Source organism: Leguminivora glycinivorella, chromosome 10, assembly GCF_023078275.1.
Source record: "Leguminivora glycinivorella isolate SPB_JAAS2020 chromosome 10, LegGlyc_1.1, whole genome shotgun sequence".
Taxonomy (NCBI): domain Eukaryota; kingdom Metazoa; phylum Arthropoda; class Insecta; order Lepidoptera; family Tortricidae; genus Leguminivora; species Leguminivora glycinivorella.
The window spans coordinates 5,530,593-5,548,231 of record NC_062980.1 but is presented as its reverse complement, the minus strand read 5'-3'; the positions used below and the strand labels follow the sequence as shown (position 1 = coordinate 5,548,231).

Genomic DNA, 17,639 nt, shown 5'->3' with positions numbered 1-17,639 from the left:
CCCGGCCTCGTATCCCTATCCGGTATATACCCACTTGGCCGGAAATCCTCATTTTCCCGGCCTCTGATGTAATGTACTATTTCTCAAACTTGCAATGAAATGTTGCCATGACATACTTCAAATTAGGTCGAGAAGTACTACGTATCTGGTGCGCTGGAATTTCATAGTAATTTCCCCACCTAAGCTTGCAATGCTCGAGTAATTTGTTTCTAAACGTCAAATTCTGACACACCGCCACAGAATAAATAATACTTAGACAACGCCATCATCAGAAAAAAAAACATGATAAACGGTTTACATGAATGTCACCGTTTAAAAGGTTACCTCAAACAGATTAAAAAAAAGTTTAAAATAGATTACATACCTAAGCCAGTAAAGTAAGAAATGTCTCAGATCACATGTAAATTGTCCGTCGATTCGACGCCAAGGTCAACACGCATGTGATCTGAGGCTTTCCTAGTTACCAAAGACATAATCGAGGGTTTACTGGTGAAACCCGATAAGTTGAGCAAACTGGTTTTTGAAATTCGAACTATGTGCAATTTCCACGATTTATCGGGTTTCACCAGTAAACCCTCGATTATGTCTTTGGTAACTAGGAAAGCCTCAGATCACATGCGTGTTGACCTTGGCGTCGAATCGACGGACAATTTACATGTGATCTGAGACATTTCTTACTTTACTGGTTTAGGTATGTAATCTATTTTAAACTTTTTTAATCTATTTGAGGTAACCTTTTAAACGGTGACATTCATGTAAATCGTTTTGCATGTTTTTTTCTGATGATGGCGTTGTCTAAGTATTATTTATTCTGTGGCGGTGTGTCAGAATTTGACGTTTAGAAACAAATTACTCGAGCATTGCAAGCTTAGGTGGGGAAATTACTATGAAATTCCAGCGCACCAGATACGTAGTACTTCTCGACCTAATTTGAAGTATGTCATGGCAACATTTCATTGCAAGTTTGAGAAAAAGTACTTTTTTCTTTATCGGTACATGAGCCTACCGAATATGAAGTTAACGGATCCCCAGCAAAATATTAATATTACACCTTTTATATTATGGGCATATATTCAACGTTAATTGCTTTACAGTCACGTCTAGAAATATCGATAGGTTTAAGTACGAAAAACGTGCCAAAGATATGTAAATGACGACCTTATGTTTATTGCCCATAATTAAGTTAATCTATGGTAGCAGGTAAGGATTCTTATTTTTGAACGTGACCAATGCATTATGAACCTCGAACTAAGAAATGTATAATTATTTTCACCACACCAACTGGTAAAGGCTTACTTTGCTATTCCAAAACAGATAGCAAAATTGCATTTTCTCCACAAGTAATTTCATACAAATTTCAACTTGACATCTTGAGCTGGCTGGTAGAATTTACCTATAAATGACGATTTTGAATCATAAATATCGAATAAATTGCTATATTTAATTTAGTTTGATGTTTTACAGTCAGTATTTTGTTCGTGTTGGTGTGGTGAAAATATTTGTGTTTCACTCGGCGGCAAAGTTTGTTTAACCTTCGTGCCTTGAAACCCTCGCAACACTCAAGATTCCACTTTCTGAACCACTCGCTACGCTCGCGGTTCAATATTGGAATCTTTCGCTTGCTCGGGTATCAATATTGGCACGTGCGGTTAAACAACAACTTTGCCCCCTTGTAAAACAAAGAACTATTTCAGACATTGTTCGACATATTTCGGGTAATTTAGGAGACCCGTCTTCAGGCATGCACTAAAAATAAAAATATAGTGAGTACAGCCGTTTACATAAATAGTTGAATATAATATCTCACGAAAATTTAACGTCTAGAATAGGAATATTTTATTAGTAAGCACAAACACGTTTTCACTTTTCAGGTATTGTTTTTAAGTAAAGACGCTACGTCGAGTGTTTCATAAATTATTCGACGCAAACCGTAGTTGAAGTTTCCTTTCAAACTTCCATGTTGAGTGTTGACGTTCTATTTTGAGGTAGTTTTAATTGTTTTGATTGCACTATTTTGGTACCACTTATAATCGCAAAATGCTCACAACAGGCAGAATGGCCTAAAGGTCATATTTCACGATATGCATTAAGCATTATTTTAGAAACATTACGAACTATTGAATATTGAAAATCATTAAGCATTGGATACAAATTCAAAGCGGAAACACCCAATATACCAAAACACATCTTCATTTTTATGGTAACAAAGCTGTGATACGATGTGAAACGTGACATGAATGGCTTCAATACTCCTAGTAGCTGGGAGGAACGTGTGGAGATGAGACCGGAAAGTCGTCGTAGCTTGCGGGAGAGTATGGTGAAGCACGACGAGCTTTGGTTAGACCAACTCAAGCAAAAGCGTCTCCGTAGAGCTGCTGGACCACCCCAGGAGTCAAAGCACATTTGTGATCGATGCGGCAGGAAATGCCGATCCGCCATTGGCTTGTACAGCCGTCACAACCGATGTAGACTGCCTTCTCAGAACACCTACCTCTTTACTTAGGGCCAGTTGTATCAACCACATTTGACAGACACATCATCGTCACGCAGCAGACGACTATCGTGTTGGTGTGGTGAAAATATTTGTGTTTCACTCGGCGGCAAAGTTTGTTTAACCTTCGTGCCTTGAAACCCTCGCAACACTCAAGATTCCACTTTCTGAACCACTCGCTACGCTCGCGGTTCAATATTGGAATCTTTCGCTTGCTCGGGTATCAATATTGGCACGTGCGGTTAAACAACAACTTTGCCCCCTTGTAAAACAAAGAACTATTTCAGACATTGTTCGACATATTTCGGGTAATTTAGGAGACCCGTCGTCAGGCATGCACTAAAAATAAAAATATAGTGAGTACAGCCGTTTACATAAATAGTTGAATATAATATCTCACGAAAATTTAACGTCTAGAATAGGAATATTTTATTAGTAAGCACAAACACGTTTTCACTTTTCAGGTATTGTTTTTAAGTAAAGACGCTACGTCGAGTGTTTCATAAATTATTCGACGCAAAGCGTAGTTGAAGTTTCCTTTCAAACTTCCATGTTGAGTGTTGACGTTCTATTTTGAGGTAGTTTTAATTGTTTTGAATGCACTATTTTGGTACCACTTATAATCGCAAAATGCTCACAACAGGCAGAATGGCCTAAAGGTCATATTTCACGATATGCATTAAGCATTATTTTAGAAACATTACGGACTATTGAATATTGAAAATAAATAAGCATTGGATACAAATTCAAAGCGGAAACACCCAATATACCAAAACACATCTTCATTTTTATGGTAACAAAGCTGTGATACGATGTGAAACGTGACATGAATGGCTTCAATACTCCTAGTAGCTGGGAGGAACGTGCGGAGATGAGACCGGAAAGTCGTCGTAGCTTGCGGGAGAGTATGGTGAAGCACGACGAGCTTTGGTTAGACCAACTCAAGCAAAAGCGTCTCCGTATAGCTGCTGAACCACCCCAGAAGTCAAAGCACATTTGTGATCGATGCGGCAGGAAATGCCGATCCGCCATTGGCTTGTACAGCCATCACAATCGATGTAGGCTGTAGACTGCCTTCTCAGAATACCTACCTCTTTACTTAGGGCATTACAATTGCATCAACCACATTTGACAGACACATCATCGTCACGCAGCAGACGACTATCGAACTTCCTCATACAATAAAATTTAACGAACACTTTAACGGTGACAGATGGTTTGATGCAACCGTCCCTTAGTCGCTGCAACTATCATCTGGAAAGATGCTGTGGACAATGATGATGATGAACAAAGCTGCGATACGGTATAGTTTGGGCTTCGGCAGTAATTTTTTATGGCAAGCATACGGCCCGCCTGATGTAAAGCGGTCACCGTAACCTATGTCTTACCTTAGCGTAGTTGTATTTGTCAGGATGTTGTGTCTGGAACAGCCTGAAATCTGTTCTCGATGCCGACTGTCCATCTTACCTTAGCGTAGTTGTATTTGTCGGCAAAGCTGCATAATTCTTCGGCAAAGCTGCATATGGAGTCTGTAGTTGATAGTTCTTGATGCGTGTATCACATAATTAAGAAACATTACAAATAGACAGCGGATTTCAGGTAGCGATTTAAATATTAATATGAATATGACTCGCATAGATAATTTATTATTTTTTCTAGACACAAAAAAATGTATCAGAATATTCAGAATATAAAAATAAAACCCTTTTTAGATGGTTTTGTGAATATTGGCCAACAATTATGGTGATAATAAATAAAAAAAATGTTTGCCAATTATTTAAATAGTTTATTTATTTAAGTTCTTTTTATTTAATATTTCTTCAGCGCATTGCACAGTAAAAACTTCTGTTACGACTCAAAGAATAGAAAAATTTAAAAAAATTCGCTTCGTGTATACAAAGTCCTTTATTTAGAATAAAATACATTTCTTTAAATGTAGTTAGTTGCAAAAATAACATTAATTTAATGTAATTATTCAGCGAAGTTTGCGGTGTGCGACGTAATAATAATAGATTTTAAGACCTTATTATAAAACCACATGACATGTATTTAAAAAATTGCACTAGTGATATCCATATTAATATTTAAATCGCTACCTGAAATGTGTACACTGTATGCTTAATCTTAGTTTTGTGAAATGTAAATTTTCTCATGTAAGTGAATTATGTAATTCTTTGTGACGACCCTACATCGTCACAACGGACAGCATCCGGAGCGGTGTAGCGCGACGCGCGACGAGCAGACTACTCCGGCTACACACACCACCGCGGCCCGCCGGCGCCACGCGCCCATATAAGCGCGCGGAGCGCGGATCGGCGGTCAGTCGGTGTGCTGAGCCCGAGCAAGGCACAACGGCTGCTCCGCCTGGTGTGGCGGCGTGGAACCTCGCGTTCGCCCCAGGTGTCCCCTAGGTATAAGTCTCCGGGCCGCGTGGATCTCGCGTAGTTAGCCAGGAGACTTCCCCCCCCTTACCCCAGTAGTATAGCTTCCCGGGCCGCGCGGAGTCACGCGTAGTTAGCCAGGGCAAGTTATCCCCAGTGCACCCTTCTACCCATCCGGGCCGCGCGGAGTCACGCGTAGTCAGCCAGGACGGTTTAATCCCGACCCTGTTCCCCGGGGAACATTCCGATATCCCGCATCTCCCAGGGCACGTTGCCAAACCGCATATACGTAGTCATATCGATATCTAGCTCGCTCCCTTCTGGAGTGAGACGATTGTACCTACTGTACCTAGTCTGTAAGTGGTGTTTATAATAAAGGGCGCGTAAGACGCCATTTCGTTATTATAAAACAGTGTTTGTTATCAGCTCATCCTCCCTACCCTGAGTTAGCTTGGAAACCTTCACAGAGCCCCTCAGGCTGAAGGATATGTATGGCTCGCCCTCTGCGACGACCATCACATCTTTATGAGAAATAAAGTTCTTTAAACCTAAATCCGCTCTCCAATTATAAATATAAGAAATCTCTTACCTTAGCGTAGTTGTATTTGTCGGGATGTTGTGCCTGGAACAGCCTGAAAGCTATTCGGGTGTCGTTGTGTGGGGACGCTGCGTAAGGGGTCTGTAGTTGGTTGTTCTTGATGCAGGGGTCACCGCCGGCGGTTAGGATTTGACTGTGTGACAAAAATATAATGAGTATTAGATGTAAATATAGAACAAACACGTTGGAATAAGAGGATTATAAAAATAGTTTTTGTACGCTATAAACTCGTAGGACCCAATACACATCACAATGTACAGTCAACCAATTGGAACCCTAGCCCACTGTAGAACTATGTCATAGTGACGTTATGAATCAGATTGTAAGATATCTCTTACTGCTTGTCATTTTGACATAGTTGTAGAGTGGTCAGTTCCAGTTGGTTACCTGTACATAATTTTGGCAATCTGATTTGAATCTGTCATGCACCAAATAAAGTAGCATATCTTTTGTTCTTTTGCTTTTGAATAAAACTTTGTTGTTCAAAGGTCAAGTGGATCAAAAATAGGAGCCCCGCCAGGTGGGGCTTCGTCGACTACGACGTCGACGGGTATAAGACTGTTTACACGTTTCATGACATGTCTATTAACTTCATAACCTGGAGAATATTTGAAGGTAATTTAAAATTAGTATACTAACCGCGGCGGCTGTTGCGGCCTGGTGCGGCGCTATAGGCTACTAGACTCATATCGAATTTGGCACAATAAATGATTGTCTTCTGTTATAGTGACGTCCTCGAATTCGAACTTACTTCATGTCAAAACAGTCACTGATATAATGAACTTTATGCCCCATACACTTAATAGTCAGAAAATGTTGTTTTCGAATATAATGACCTGATACACAGATAATCTATAGATTAACATGACTGTGTTATTTTCGCCTGATTAAGTAAAAGTATGCTTTAAAAATATTTTAGCTGTTTTTAGGTCATAATAAAATATGGTAATATTTTATTTCGGTTAATTGGACATTACTTAATCATATATAGGTAAGACAGACTTTAAAAAAAGTCAAGTAGCCTATTACCCCATCGGTATGGTCTTTTGTGTTGCAGGCCTCTTCTAACGAGCCCTCCCAACTTTCTAGAATCATCTCTAGATATCTCCGTCTAGTTTGGTTAGACAGCTTTAGTTGTCCGAAGAACACATGGTTCAGAAGTAGGAGCCCCTCGAAGCGGGGCTTCGTCGACTCGGGTATAAAAGGAGTATACTCACGTGACCATGGCCGGTTTAGCGGCTATAGCAGCTTTGTGCAGCGCAGTATTGCCGTCGGTAGGGTCCTTTGTGTTGCAGGCCTCTTCTAACGACCCCTCCCAACTTTCTAGGATTGTTTCTAGGGAGATCTCGCCGCCTGATATTATCTTCCACATCTAGAGTAAAAAGAAAATGTTATAAACTTTTTGAACGCCACATTCATCATGCGGCTGTCAGCTTGGCAATGTTTTGCTAAGAACATCAATGACGGCTACGGCCGCCAGTTTCGTGACAACATATTTCGCTGCACTTCTTTAGTAGAGTTGATTGAAGCAGATCGGACCATAGAGTGGGATAGGATCATGGAAAATAATGATTTTAACAGCATTATAATTGCTCGATTAACCTGCAACTGCAGTCATAAGAAATATTTTAATAACAATAGATTTTTTTAGTCAGGTCCGATGCGTCCTGTGATCTCGATTCGCCTCAGTGTACCCTATTGAAAATAAACCAATCCTGAACTTTACTTGGCAGTTTCAATTTAGCTACTCAAAGTAAAAATATTTCAATACGGCCGGAAAAACTTTTCAAAAACTTAACGTAAAATCATCGAAAACAGGTAGAATCGGTACAGGAAGATCGAAAACTGACCTCCAACGTTTCAGGGACGGCGTTGTCCCCGTGGTCTCGAAGAAGACAAGTTTAATATGACTGTAGTCACAAGCGATTAAGTCCCGATTTAAAAATAATTAGGTAGTAAATTACCTTTTTCACATTATTAGGAATCTTCGGAGGCGGAACCTTCTTCTCCACTTTCTCCCCCTTGTCGCCCCTATCTTCTTTCTTCTTCTTCCTCTTCTTGGCTTCCTTCTTTTCTTCCCTGGGCCCTTGGTCTTCGCTGTCCGAACTGAGTGGCCGGGCAACCACCACATCGTGTATTAGGTCTTTCCGTGAGTTGGATATGTGCCCTGTTATAAAAAAATGTATGGAATTTATCCAATTAAACATAAGTTCAAGCCTGTATTTCTAAAAGGGGTAGGCAGAGCACATGAAACTGCTCAAGTTTCAGTGCTACTATTAGCAATTAAGAGGTTGGAAAAAAAACTAAATTTCGATATTTTTGTAACGGTTGTTAGCCCGTTGCACACAATATTACGAGTAATTGAACCCATATCATACAGTCGACTTCTGCGAAACTGCACTTTCATAACGTTCCTCATACATCCTCGTCGGTTTAAAGTACTTCGGACCTGGCCTTTTTGCAATATTTCCCCGATTTGGCCGAGAAAAGTTCTGTGGTGATCATACCTTTGGAGGTCTGTTCCGAGAGGGTCTTGATCCAGTTGGGCGGGGTCTCAGAGTCAATGTAGCAGGGGCCTTCGTCTTCACTCGACGTAACTTGTGTGGGGAGGGGGCGGGGGGCACGTTCTCTATAAAAGAATCACATGTTAACCAACTTTATAAGGACAAGGTTCATTGTTTGCAGCAATTTTCTGCAGTAAACAAGACTCGATCACAGTTGTGAAAACCTTACAAAAAGTTATCTAAAATTTCGGGAAAATTCCACAGGGTAATTGAAATTTTCGGAAATGGTAATTTCGATTCTCATAAAAATATGAAATAAATTCGTAACATTTCGACGGCCCGCCAAAACAGGCAGAGCAAATCTAGGTACCTACTTGAGAGATGCGTTGACATTTTAAAATGATTTTTATTTACTCTTCCATAGTCGTCTAGAACTCTAGAAGTTCTTTTTTTTTATAATGGGCTTTTTTAAGATTCTGTAGTCAACTAGGAACCCTTATAGTTTCGCCATGTCTGTCTTTCCGTCCGTCCGTCCGTCCGTCCGCGGATAATCTCAGTAACCGTTAGCACTAGAAAGCTTTTTTTCATTCCAACCCCAACGTGTGATATATTGTTGGATAGGTATTTAAAAATGAATAAGGGTTTACTAAAATCGTTTTTTGATAATATTAATATTTTCGGAAACAATCGCTTCTAAAGGAAAAAAAGTGTGTCCCCTCTAACTTTTGAACCATGCCATAAAAAAATATAAAAAAAATCACAAAAGTAGAACTTTATAAAGACTTTCTAGGAAAATTATTTTGAACTTGATAGGTTCAGTAGTTTTTGAGAAAAACACGGAAAACTACGGAACCCTACACTGAGAATGGCCCGACACGCTCTTGGCCAGTTTTTTATTAATGCCTACACCTCAGGTTATCCCGTGATATTATATCTATAACAGTTTACTAACCTAATAACGAACATCAAAAATACAAGTCATCGCCACCCACTTTGCAGGATGACCGTCATATTGCTTTGAGTAGCAATTGAATATACCAACAAAGGAGGGTGGCGACAATAGGTGGATTTACCCTTGACCCTAGTACAATGTTTATGAAGAGTTGACGGTATCCAGGTGAATCATATTAATTTCGTATTCGTACCTACTTTTAAAGATAATTTATTTATTACCAAGTGAAAAATTGCAATGCCACAGTTTCGTTTTCTTTTAACCCCTTATTTGCCAAGAGTGGCTCTGAAGCTTTAGTAGTTTCATGTGCTCTGCCTACCCCTTTATGGGATACAGGCGTGATTGTATGTATGTATGTATGTATGAAAAATTGCAAAAATCTATTAGATTTTTATTACAAGCTTTTCAACTTGCCTCGTTAGTATGTTAGTGTGCGTCAAAACGTAGAAGCTAAATTTGTCCCACTTCCCGGTTTCCGATTGAGCTGAAATTTTGCACACATATGTAAATCACGTGACAATGCAATATTATTGTATCATGGAGCTGATCTGATGATGGAGCAGAAAGGTGGTCATAGGAACTCTGTTATGAAGCGTCGTATCCCCATCGAGTAAGGGGTTTTTAGAAACGTCTCGGAGAGCAGTAGATGACTGCTGAAAGAAAGGTATAGTCAGCGATAAAAGATTGTGCCAAAAATGAAATACTAAATTACATCAGAGGCCGGGAAAATGAGGATTTCCGGCCAAGTGGGTATTATAGAGATAGGGATACGAGGCCGGGAATCCGTTTTCACGCCGAGGCATGTATAGTGCTTTTCTCAAACATACAATGAAATAAAAAAAAATGCTCTAAAGGACAATATTTTATAAAAAAAGTTACTTTGCAGGCCTAGGCCTAAAAAATAATATGAAATCCCTTTACAGTCCTCTCGAGTTGTTGCGCCCTAAAAGCGATACTTCCCAGGCCATTTTAAGGAACGTAAATAATTTCATTGCATGTTTGAGAAAACTTATTTTACTTCCCTTTTCTAGGATAGTAGAGAATGCCTTATGGCATTAAGTACAACTTTTTACTGTAATGTTTTTTCTTTTGTGGAACATTATAAATAGGAAAGTGTGTGTGTCTGTTTGTTTGTCCGTCTTTCACGACCAAACGGAGCGACGAATTGACGTGATTTTTTAAGTGGAGATAGTTGAAGGGATGGAGAGTGACATAGGCTATTTTTTGTCTCTATCCAACGCGTGCGAAGCCGCGGGCAAAAGCTAGTATTAAATAAATTACTATCATGTAATCTTTATATCCCAATCTTAAGTTAAAGGGGAAACTTTAGGGTCTCCCCAAACCGACACGGAATCGTCAGTCGCCGATCAAAAATCGCAATAATATGAACATGCGTTACGCATGCGTTCAGCGACGACGCCGCGTAAACGTCTTCATTCATACCAAAGACATATATAACTCCGTATAGACAGATAAAGTCTAAGAAAAAAACGTACCTAAGTACCATACAGAAAAAGGTATGGTGGCTTAGATGGCATTACACCTTTGGGGTACGCTAAGCTAGATGGCGCTAATATGAATATTTGACATTTTAATAACACATATCAAGCTAAGAATATGGGCCAAATTGTCAAAACTGAGGTTCAAAAGTTCTAAGCCTGTGTCAAGAGATGGCAGTCTATGCACTGTGATTACACATTTTACTTCGACAGTAACTAATAATACTCGATCCTCTTTGTTCATACTAACGAGCGATTTATGGTCAGCTAAAGCTGATTCCGGACTGATAGGTTTGGAGAGACCCTTAGTGCGTTTTCAGATTATCCGATCCGATATCGGATCTAGGAGCGATATCCCATACATTTAAGCCGCCATCCTTGATTTTTGCCTTTGAAATCTTTCCGACATCCGATATCGGATCGGATAATGTGAGAACGCATTTAGTCTTACCTTGATTTCGCCCTGTCGATAACTTTACTAGGACTCTTCTGAGGATTTTTCCGCTCTACACTACTGTCGGATTCCGTCTTAGTCGACGCTATTAGTGTTTCCTAGAACTATTCCCCTGTGTTACAACTAGCCCCTTTTGTTCATATTCATACACCATATGTTTAGTAAAACATCCCATTTTGTCGGTTACCATTAAGGCGAGATTTACTTGTATCTTTATATGAATAAACTGACAAAGCGGCTTTATAGCAATCGACAAAGTGGGACGTTTTCCCGTGCACACTCTCATATTCGTAACTCACCTCGATTTCGCCCTGTCGATGGGTTTGCTAGGACTCTTCTGAGGTTTTTTCCGCTCTACACTAGTGTCGGAGCCGGTTTTCGCCGGCAGCTTGGTAGTCGACGCTATTAGTGCTTTCTGGAATAGCTCCATTGTGTCTAAAACAAAATACAAATTTAAGTGAAATTACATAGTAATTTTATCATCGTCTCACCAGACACACTCTGTAAAAGACTGAAAAACTGGGGCCAATGAGGAGGCACACTGACATTTTATCCCGCCAGGCGGCGCCTGTGCAAGTGTCTAGGCATGTCACTGTCATTCATATGTGAGAGAGAGAAAACATATCATCATCTCGCTCTCACGTATGAAATTCTTTATCTGTGCAATGGACTAATAAGGTGGCGCCATCTGTCATAACCTTTGAGTGTGCCTCCTCATTCCGATAGAGGCATCACCTATTTCGGACATTTGGCGAATCATACGAGTATTAAGAATTTTTACGTGCCTCCTAGTCAAATCAGCTTCTTTTTAAGAACTGTCAAAACGAATTTGAACGACTCGCTGAATTAGTATGAAATCGAATTGAGTGACGTCACGGTCAATTCAGTTACTTTATATATTTCTACCTGACTTATTAAATAGAAATTGCTTTATTTGATTTATTTCGTGCAAGGTATAAAATATTTTTAAGAACAATAAAGTTCCCTATACACTAAATACCCTTATAATTCTCATAATAGTGTAGTGTTAGTTTCAAAGTGAAACTCAAAAATTGGCTCATTGAGCGGCCGTTTTATAATGTCGAGGAATACTTAACTCGAAATATGAATGTATAATATGAAATCTGTGATTGTAATTATAATATGTAAGCTTGACCTGTAATTGATATTATTAATAAATATGAGTATGAGTATGAGTAATAATGTCGAACATCATCATCCTCCTTGCGTTATCCCGGCATTCGCCACGGCTCGTGAGAGCCAGGGTTCCGCTTTGACAACTTGCATTAGTCTAATAATTATGCACAATATGCACATAACACTATTCTTGAGATCCTGGTCTAAATCTGTGCAAGACATCACACATTCTTCTCCGCAAATTAGATTAAGTCAGATAATTTAGAACCCGCAAGTGTGGGATGTTATGATATACTTACTTGGCTGGCGCGATAACCCAAAATGAGTTTTGGCCTCCAACACAAGAGCACGCCATTTGAATTAGTCTTGAGCGGTATCGCGCCAGCTTTCGCCGACGCCGAGCTCACGAAGGTCTACCTCCACTCTATCCGCCCAACGATATTTTGGGTGTCCAGGCAGGCAATTATGGTCGCGCGATAAATGATAAAATAGCAGGCCGTCCCTATCGCACTATTTGTAAGTGCGATAGGGACGGCCCGATGTTTTATCATCTATCGCGCGACCATGATTGCCCTGCAGCAGGACGGCGTCCAATCGGTCTCCCCAAGTAGGCCCTTTTGACTGCCCGATCTTCTCCCATTCTTTCAAGAGATGTTATGATATTATATAGCAGAATAGGCTAGTTTTCTATACTTAAAATAAAATATTTTATGCAGTGCACGAAATGAAGCACCACATAATTTTATTAAAAAAAAATTGTGAATTGTATTTTATTGAATTGAATTGTATTTTGGTATGTTAATCATGCTATAATTCTTTAAATTGTAATTTTTCATATTTACCTGATCTTATTTTTATTGTATTGAATTTATAATTTAAATTATGTCATTATTATTGTCTGCATGGCGCATTAGTTTGTCACTGTAATGTCATGTATATGTGTTCTATTAAATAAAAAATAATTAGAAGAAAAATATGGACAGTAGTTATGTTTAAACATGATTGCAAAATGGAGCGACGATTTGACGTGATTTTTTAAGTGGAGATAGTTGAAGGGATCGAGAGTGACATAGGCTACTTTTGTCTCTTTCTAACCCCCCACTTACCTAAAATGGGGGGTGGACGTTTGTATGGAGCATTCCGCAATTTTTGCTAATTTAACGCGAGCGAAACCGCGGGCAAAAGCTAGTCATGTTAAAAAGTGGATATCAACTCACCATACACTTCAAGACTAGCCACCGTCTCATGGACCCTCTGAATCTCCTTATACGTAGGTTTTCTTGTGGGGAACGGTAGCACCCTGACCCTGAGGTCATCTCTGCTCAAAGGAGAGTTCTTCCCGAAAGAGCCCCTTGGTTGATGGGTCCGACGGCCCGGTAGAGGATGTGGGAACACCCGTTCAGGTCTTCTGTCCAGCCGGTTATTATTTCTTGGACGTGCTGGCCAAACAAATAATAGGTTAACCGCAACCATAGTGAGGGAAGAGTGTACATCAGAAAACGCGAGTTATTTGTATAGGCATAGTTTTAGTGACATCTAGCGACAATCACGCGTCAAATAGCTTGAATTATCAGTCTACTCGATACTAGGTGTCAATAGTGTCTCGTCTGCCAAAAATTTATATTAGAACAGTTTACAACATATATTGCAAGCAGAAGGAATTGAAAACAGAATACTGATTTATACTATTGTAATATTAGCTAAAAATTGGTGAGCATTAGACTTTTCGTTTATCGCGACATCTATTGACAAGTAGCAGTACTGATAATTTACGCTAGTTGACGCGTGATTGTCGCTAGATGTCACTATAACAATGCCTACACAAAACTCGTGTCTACTGATGTACGGAGTTACGACTCTTCCCTTACTTTTCTTCTATGACCGCAACAATTCTTGTGTAACTATTTAGGTACTTGGACTAGACGTATACTTGAACAAGATTGTACAGTACCGGTCAAAAGTTTGAGTTCACCCTTTGATTTCGGTACAAATGAGTACTTTTGTAGGATAATTATCTTCGGTTTGGTAGTCGAAATATGTTTTCAACTTATATTTATTGTTTTGTGGAGATTTGTTTTACTAGTTAGACACAGTTCACGTACCTTTCTTTCACTAAAATCTAATAAACATGACGGCAAAATGCTAGTTATATTTATGGCCTTGCCTTTGCCACTAATTGAGACACATCTTTACACGAAACACAGTTTTAGCCAGATAATATAGGCCAAATAATTATTTAAGATTTGAGGGAAACAGATGTTAAAAAAATATAAATTGTTTACGAAACAAATTTTGACGTCAGGCCCCGTAGCCGAATGGCATTTCTCCGACGCCAAACGAAAGCGATACGCCGCTGGCTCTGTCGCGCCAATACGCAAGCGCGATAGAGATAGATATCTACTAGCGCTTCGTTTCGTGAGCGTTTCGTGAGCGATTGTGCCATTCGGCTAGCCACCCTGAACTACAAAAAACTATCTCTCTAAAGCAGTCAATTGTACTGAAAACAAGGAGTGAACTTAAATTTTTGACCGGTACTGTATATTTGAATATACAGACCTGGCTATTAAGTAATTGATTACTTAATAGCCGGGTCCACACAGAGCATATTAGTATTGTGAGAAAATGGTAAACCAACTCACCTCTAAGAACGCGGCCTGATTGTACCTCCTTAAACTCGCGCCGGCTGATTTGGGAGCCGACCCGTGCTGGTCGCGTGAAGCTTGCGCCTGACCTAAAACAATGTACCACTGTTTCGCATGACTTTATGACCGTTTACTCCGACTGAAGGGCTTTTTCGTGAATTAAAAATGTTGACGGTGCCATGTTTATACATATTAGAGGTGGCAAAATATATGTATCGTCACAAGAATGTCCTACGTCGACCTGACCAGAGAAAGACTGGTCGTGATAGTAAATCTGTATCGTGACTGACTAATCAGACTCGCGAAATCATCAAACTCATTGGAGGTGGTGGGTATCAAAATATATAATAGTTTGAGCCGTGACATTAAAGAAGCGGCTTCTTATGAGTTGTTTGTTAAAAAGCTGAAGGACTTCTTAATTGACAAGGCATTTTTACGGTCCGTGAATTCTATAGTAAGTTTAATTTAAAATGATTAATGTGTGTTTTTTCTTTCGACATTTTTGTTTTCATTTTAATATTCATATTCATATTCATTTATTTCGTAAATGCACAGATACATTACAGGTCAACAGTTACAGTTCATATATTAAAATTTAGAATAATAATTAAACTTTAAATTTTTGAATTGAATTTAAGAGATCATAATACAATATTAAAAGTAATTAGAATAATAATTGGATACATTACATAAATGTTTAAATGTCACAAAATTCTTTTACATCGTAGAATGCATATAATATGTTTATGGTTAGTATTTATCATTATTTTGACTAAGTTGTTTAAGATTATTTTAATAATTCCTTATTTATTGTATTATTATTTTTTGTATTTTTGACATGTGTTGTTTATGACATTAAAGGTTTTGAATTGAATTGACTTGAAATGGGGCACGCATATTACCAAAATAACGAAGAAAGCAAATTCTATGCTGTACATGATTCGAAAGACATTCCATGTGATCACTAAGGATCTTTTTTAACCCCCGACGCAAAAACTACGGGGTGTTATAAGTTTGACGTGTCTGTCTGTGTGTGTGTCTGTCTGTCTGTTTGTCTGTCTGTCTGTGTGTGTGTCTGTCTGTGGCATCGTAGCTCCCGAACGGATGAACCGATTTGGTTTAATTTTTTTTGTCTGAAAGCTGAGTTAGTCGGAAGTGTTCTTAGCCATGTTTCATGAAAATCGGTCTACTATGTCGCGGTCTCGGGTTTTTTCAAAATTTTGTGGTTAGGTTATGTTAGGATTTACAAGTCATACCTGCGTCCTTTGCTTGAATACGCTTTTCAGATATGGTCCCCCTATTTCAAAAAGGATATTACACTATTGGAAAGAGTCCAGAGAAGAGTTACTAAAATGGTCGCTTCACTGAAAGACAAGCCATACGACGAACGGCTTCAGGAATTAGGTCTTACATCATTAGAGGATAGAATAAACCGTGGTGATTTCATTGTCATATACAAAATCTTGTCTGGACACTACAATGTGACTAATATTAAAAACCTATATATACTAAGCCAGCACTCAAAACTAAGAGGGCATTCTAAAAAGCTTATCGAACCTCCATGTGCTAGCAACCCTAAGAAACACTTCCTGACGAATCGCGTAGTTAATGTGTGGAACTCTCTACCAGAAACTGTTATTAGCGCGCCGTCAGTGAACTGTTTCAAAAATAGACTGGACAATTATATTAGAACTTTGAAAAGTGCAAAATAAACACAACTGCAGTGATATACACGCATCAGCTTGAAGAGCTGCTAGTGTATCAAATAAATAATAATAATCGGTTTCAGAGGAATTTCCTTCCACGAACGCTCCGGCTGTGGAATGAGCTCCCTGTCGAGGTATTCCCGATGAACTACAGTATGGGGTCCTTCAAAAAAGGAGTGTACAAGTTTCTAATGGGTCGGCAACGCGCACGTGACACCCCTTGAGTTGCGGGCGTCCATAGGCTGCGGTGACCGCTTTCCATCAGACGGGCCGTATACCTGTTTGCCACCGACGTGGTATTAAAAAAAAAAAGATTACTTCTCTCTCTAGGTTAACCTTTCGTCTGCTTAGGAGGATATTTGATATTCATTTATATAATTGAATAATTCATTTATTACGGTTGCTATGCGAATAACAGTTTTTCCACAAGCAGATCTAATAATCTCAGCTAATGCCCGATAAATAAGCGCGATATCATCAATTGGCAGACTACCTGCCCAGCGTTCCACTCTGATGGAGGGTAGGTTGTCTGACATCTGTTTTATTAAATTCATATGAAATGTACTCTAAATTTTCATCATTTCAGCCATTAATCGCCCACTGCTGAGCATAGGCCTCCCTTCGTGGACGCCACTTACCCCGGTCCTGGGCTAATCTCATCCAGAAGTGCCCCGCAGTTTTTCGAATGTCGTCCACCTAACGAGCCAACAGATGCCAGGCGCTTCTTACATCCGATAGCGGCACATTCAGTCAACAAAAAAAGGTCTAAGTTTTTATAATCACCTTGTCCACGCCTCGTCACATAAGAATGATGCGTTTTATGTAGAACAGCGGAGCCGCCAGCAAATATGGCGCCTGCAAAGTGTCCCCCGGAGACCATGAAGACTGCCCAGCGTTGGAAGCCGGGGAGCAGGAGGCGTGAGCAGCGCTCGATCCAGGCGCTACCGTCGCCGTCCGTTGAAAGTTCCTCCTGGAGAAAGGATATTCAATTAATTAGTCAAAATATTTATTCTTTGTCATGAGTTACCGCTTACTGAGATGTTACATTTACTGTTTATATACTGTTTTGCACCAACACATTTGCTGAAGCTTGCAATGGTTAGTAGGTATGGTAAGTAGATAGAATAATACCTACATTTAATTTAGTATTGAACATATTTACATAATTATATAAGAAACTAAGACTAAACTTAAAAGAATAAAATATTTAGTACTTAGATTTAATTTAGTATTAGTTAAGTTTTCTGTACCTACTTGGTAATTTGTTCATTCGTT

The 17,639-nt window shown here is 39.4% G+C and overlaps 1 protein-coding gene across 1 annotated transcript in view; it reads right to left on the bottom strand.

Annotated features, from left to right (window-relative positions):
* The window catches only part of LOC125230642 (protein vms-1-like), a 30,314-nt gene that overhangs the window by 10,846 nt on the left and 1,829 nt on the right, over positions 1-17,639 (bottom strand). The window contains 9 exon segments of the mRNA XM_048135868.1: positions 5,462-5,603; positions 6,688-6,842; positions 7,435-7,637; positions 7,978-8,099; positions 11,179-11,314; positions 13,234-13,362; positions 13,365-13,455; positions 14,656-14,747; positions 17,148-17,334. Of these exon segments, the coding sequence (XP_047991825.1) occupies positions 5,462-5,603; positions 6,688-6,842; positions 7,435-7,637; positions 7,978-8,099; positions 11,179-11,314; positions 13,234-13,362; positions 13,365-13,455; positions 14,656-14,747; positions 17,148-17,334 (1,257 nt within the window).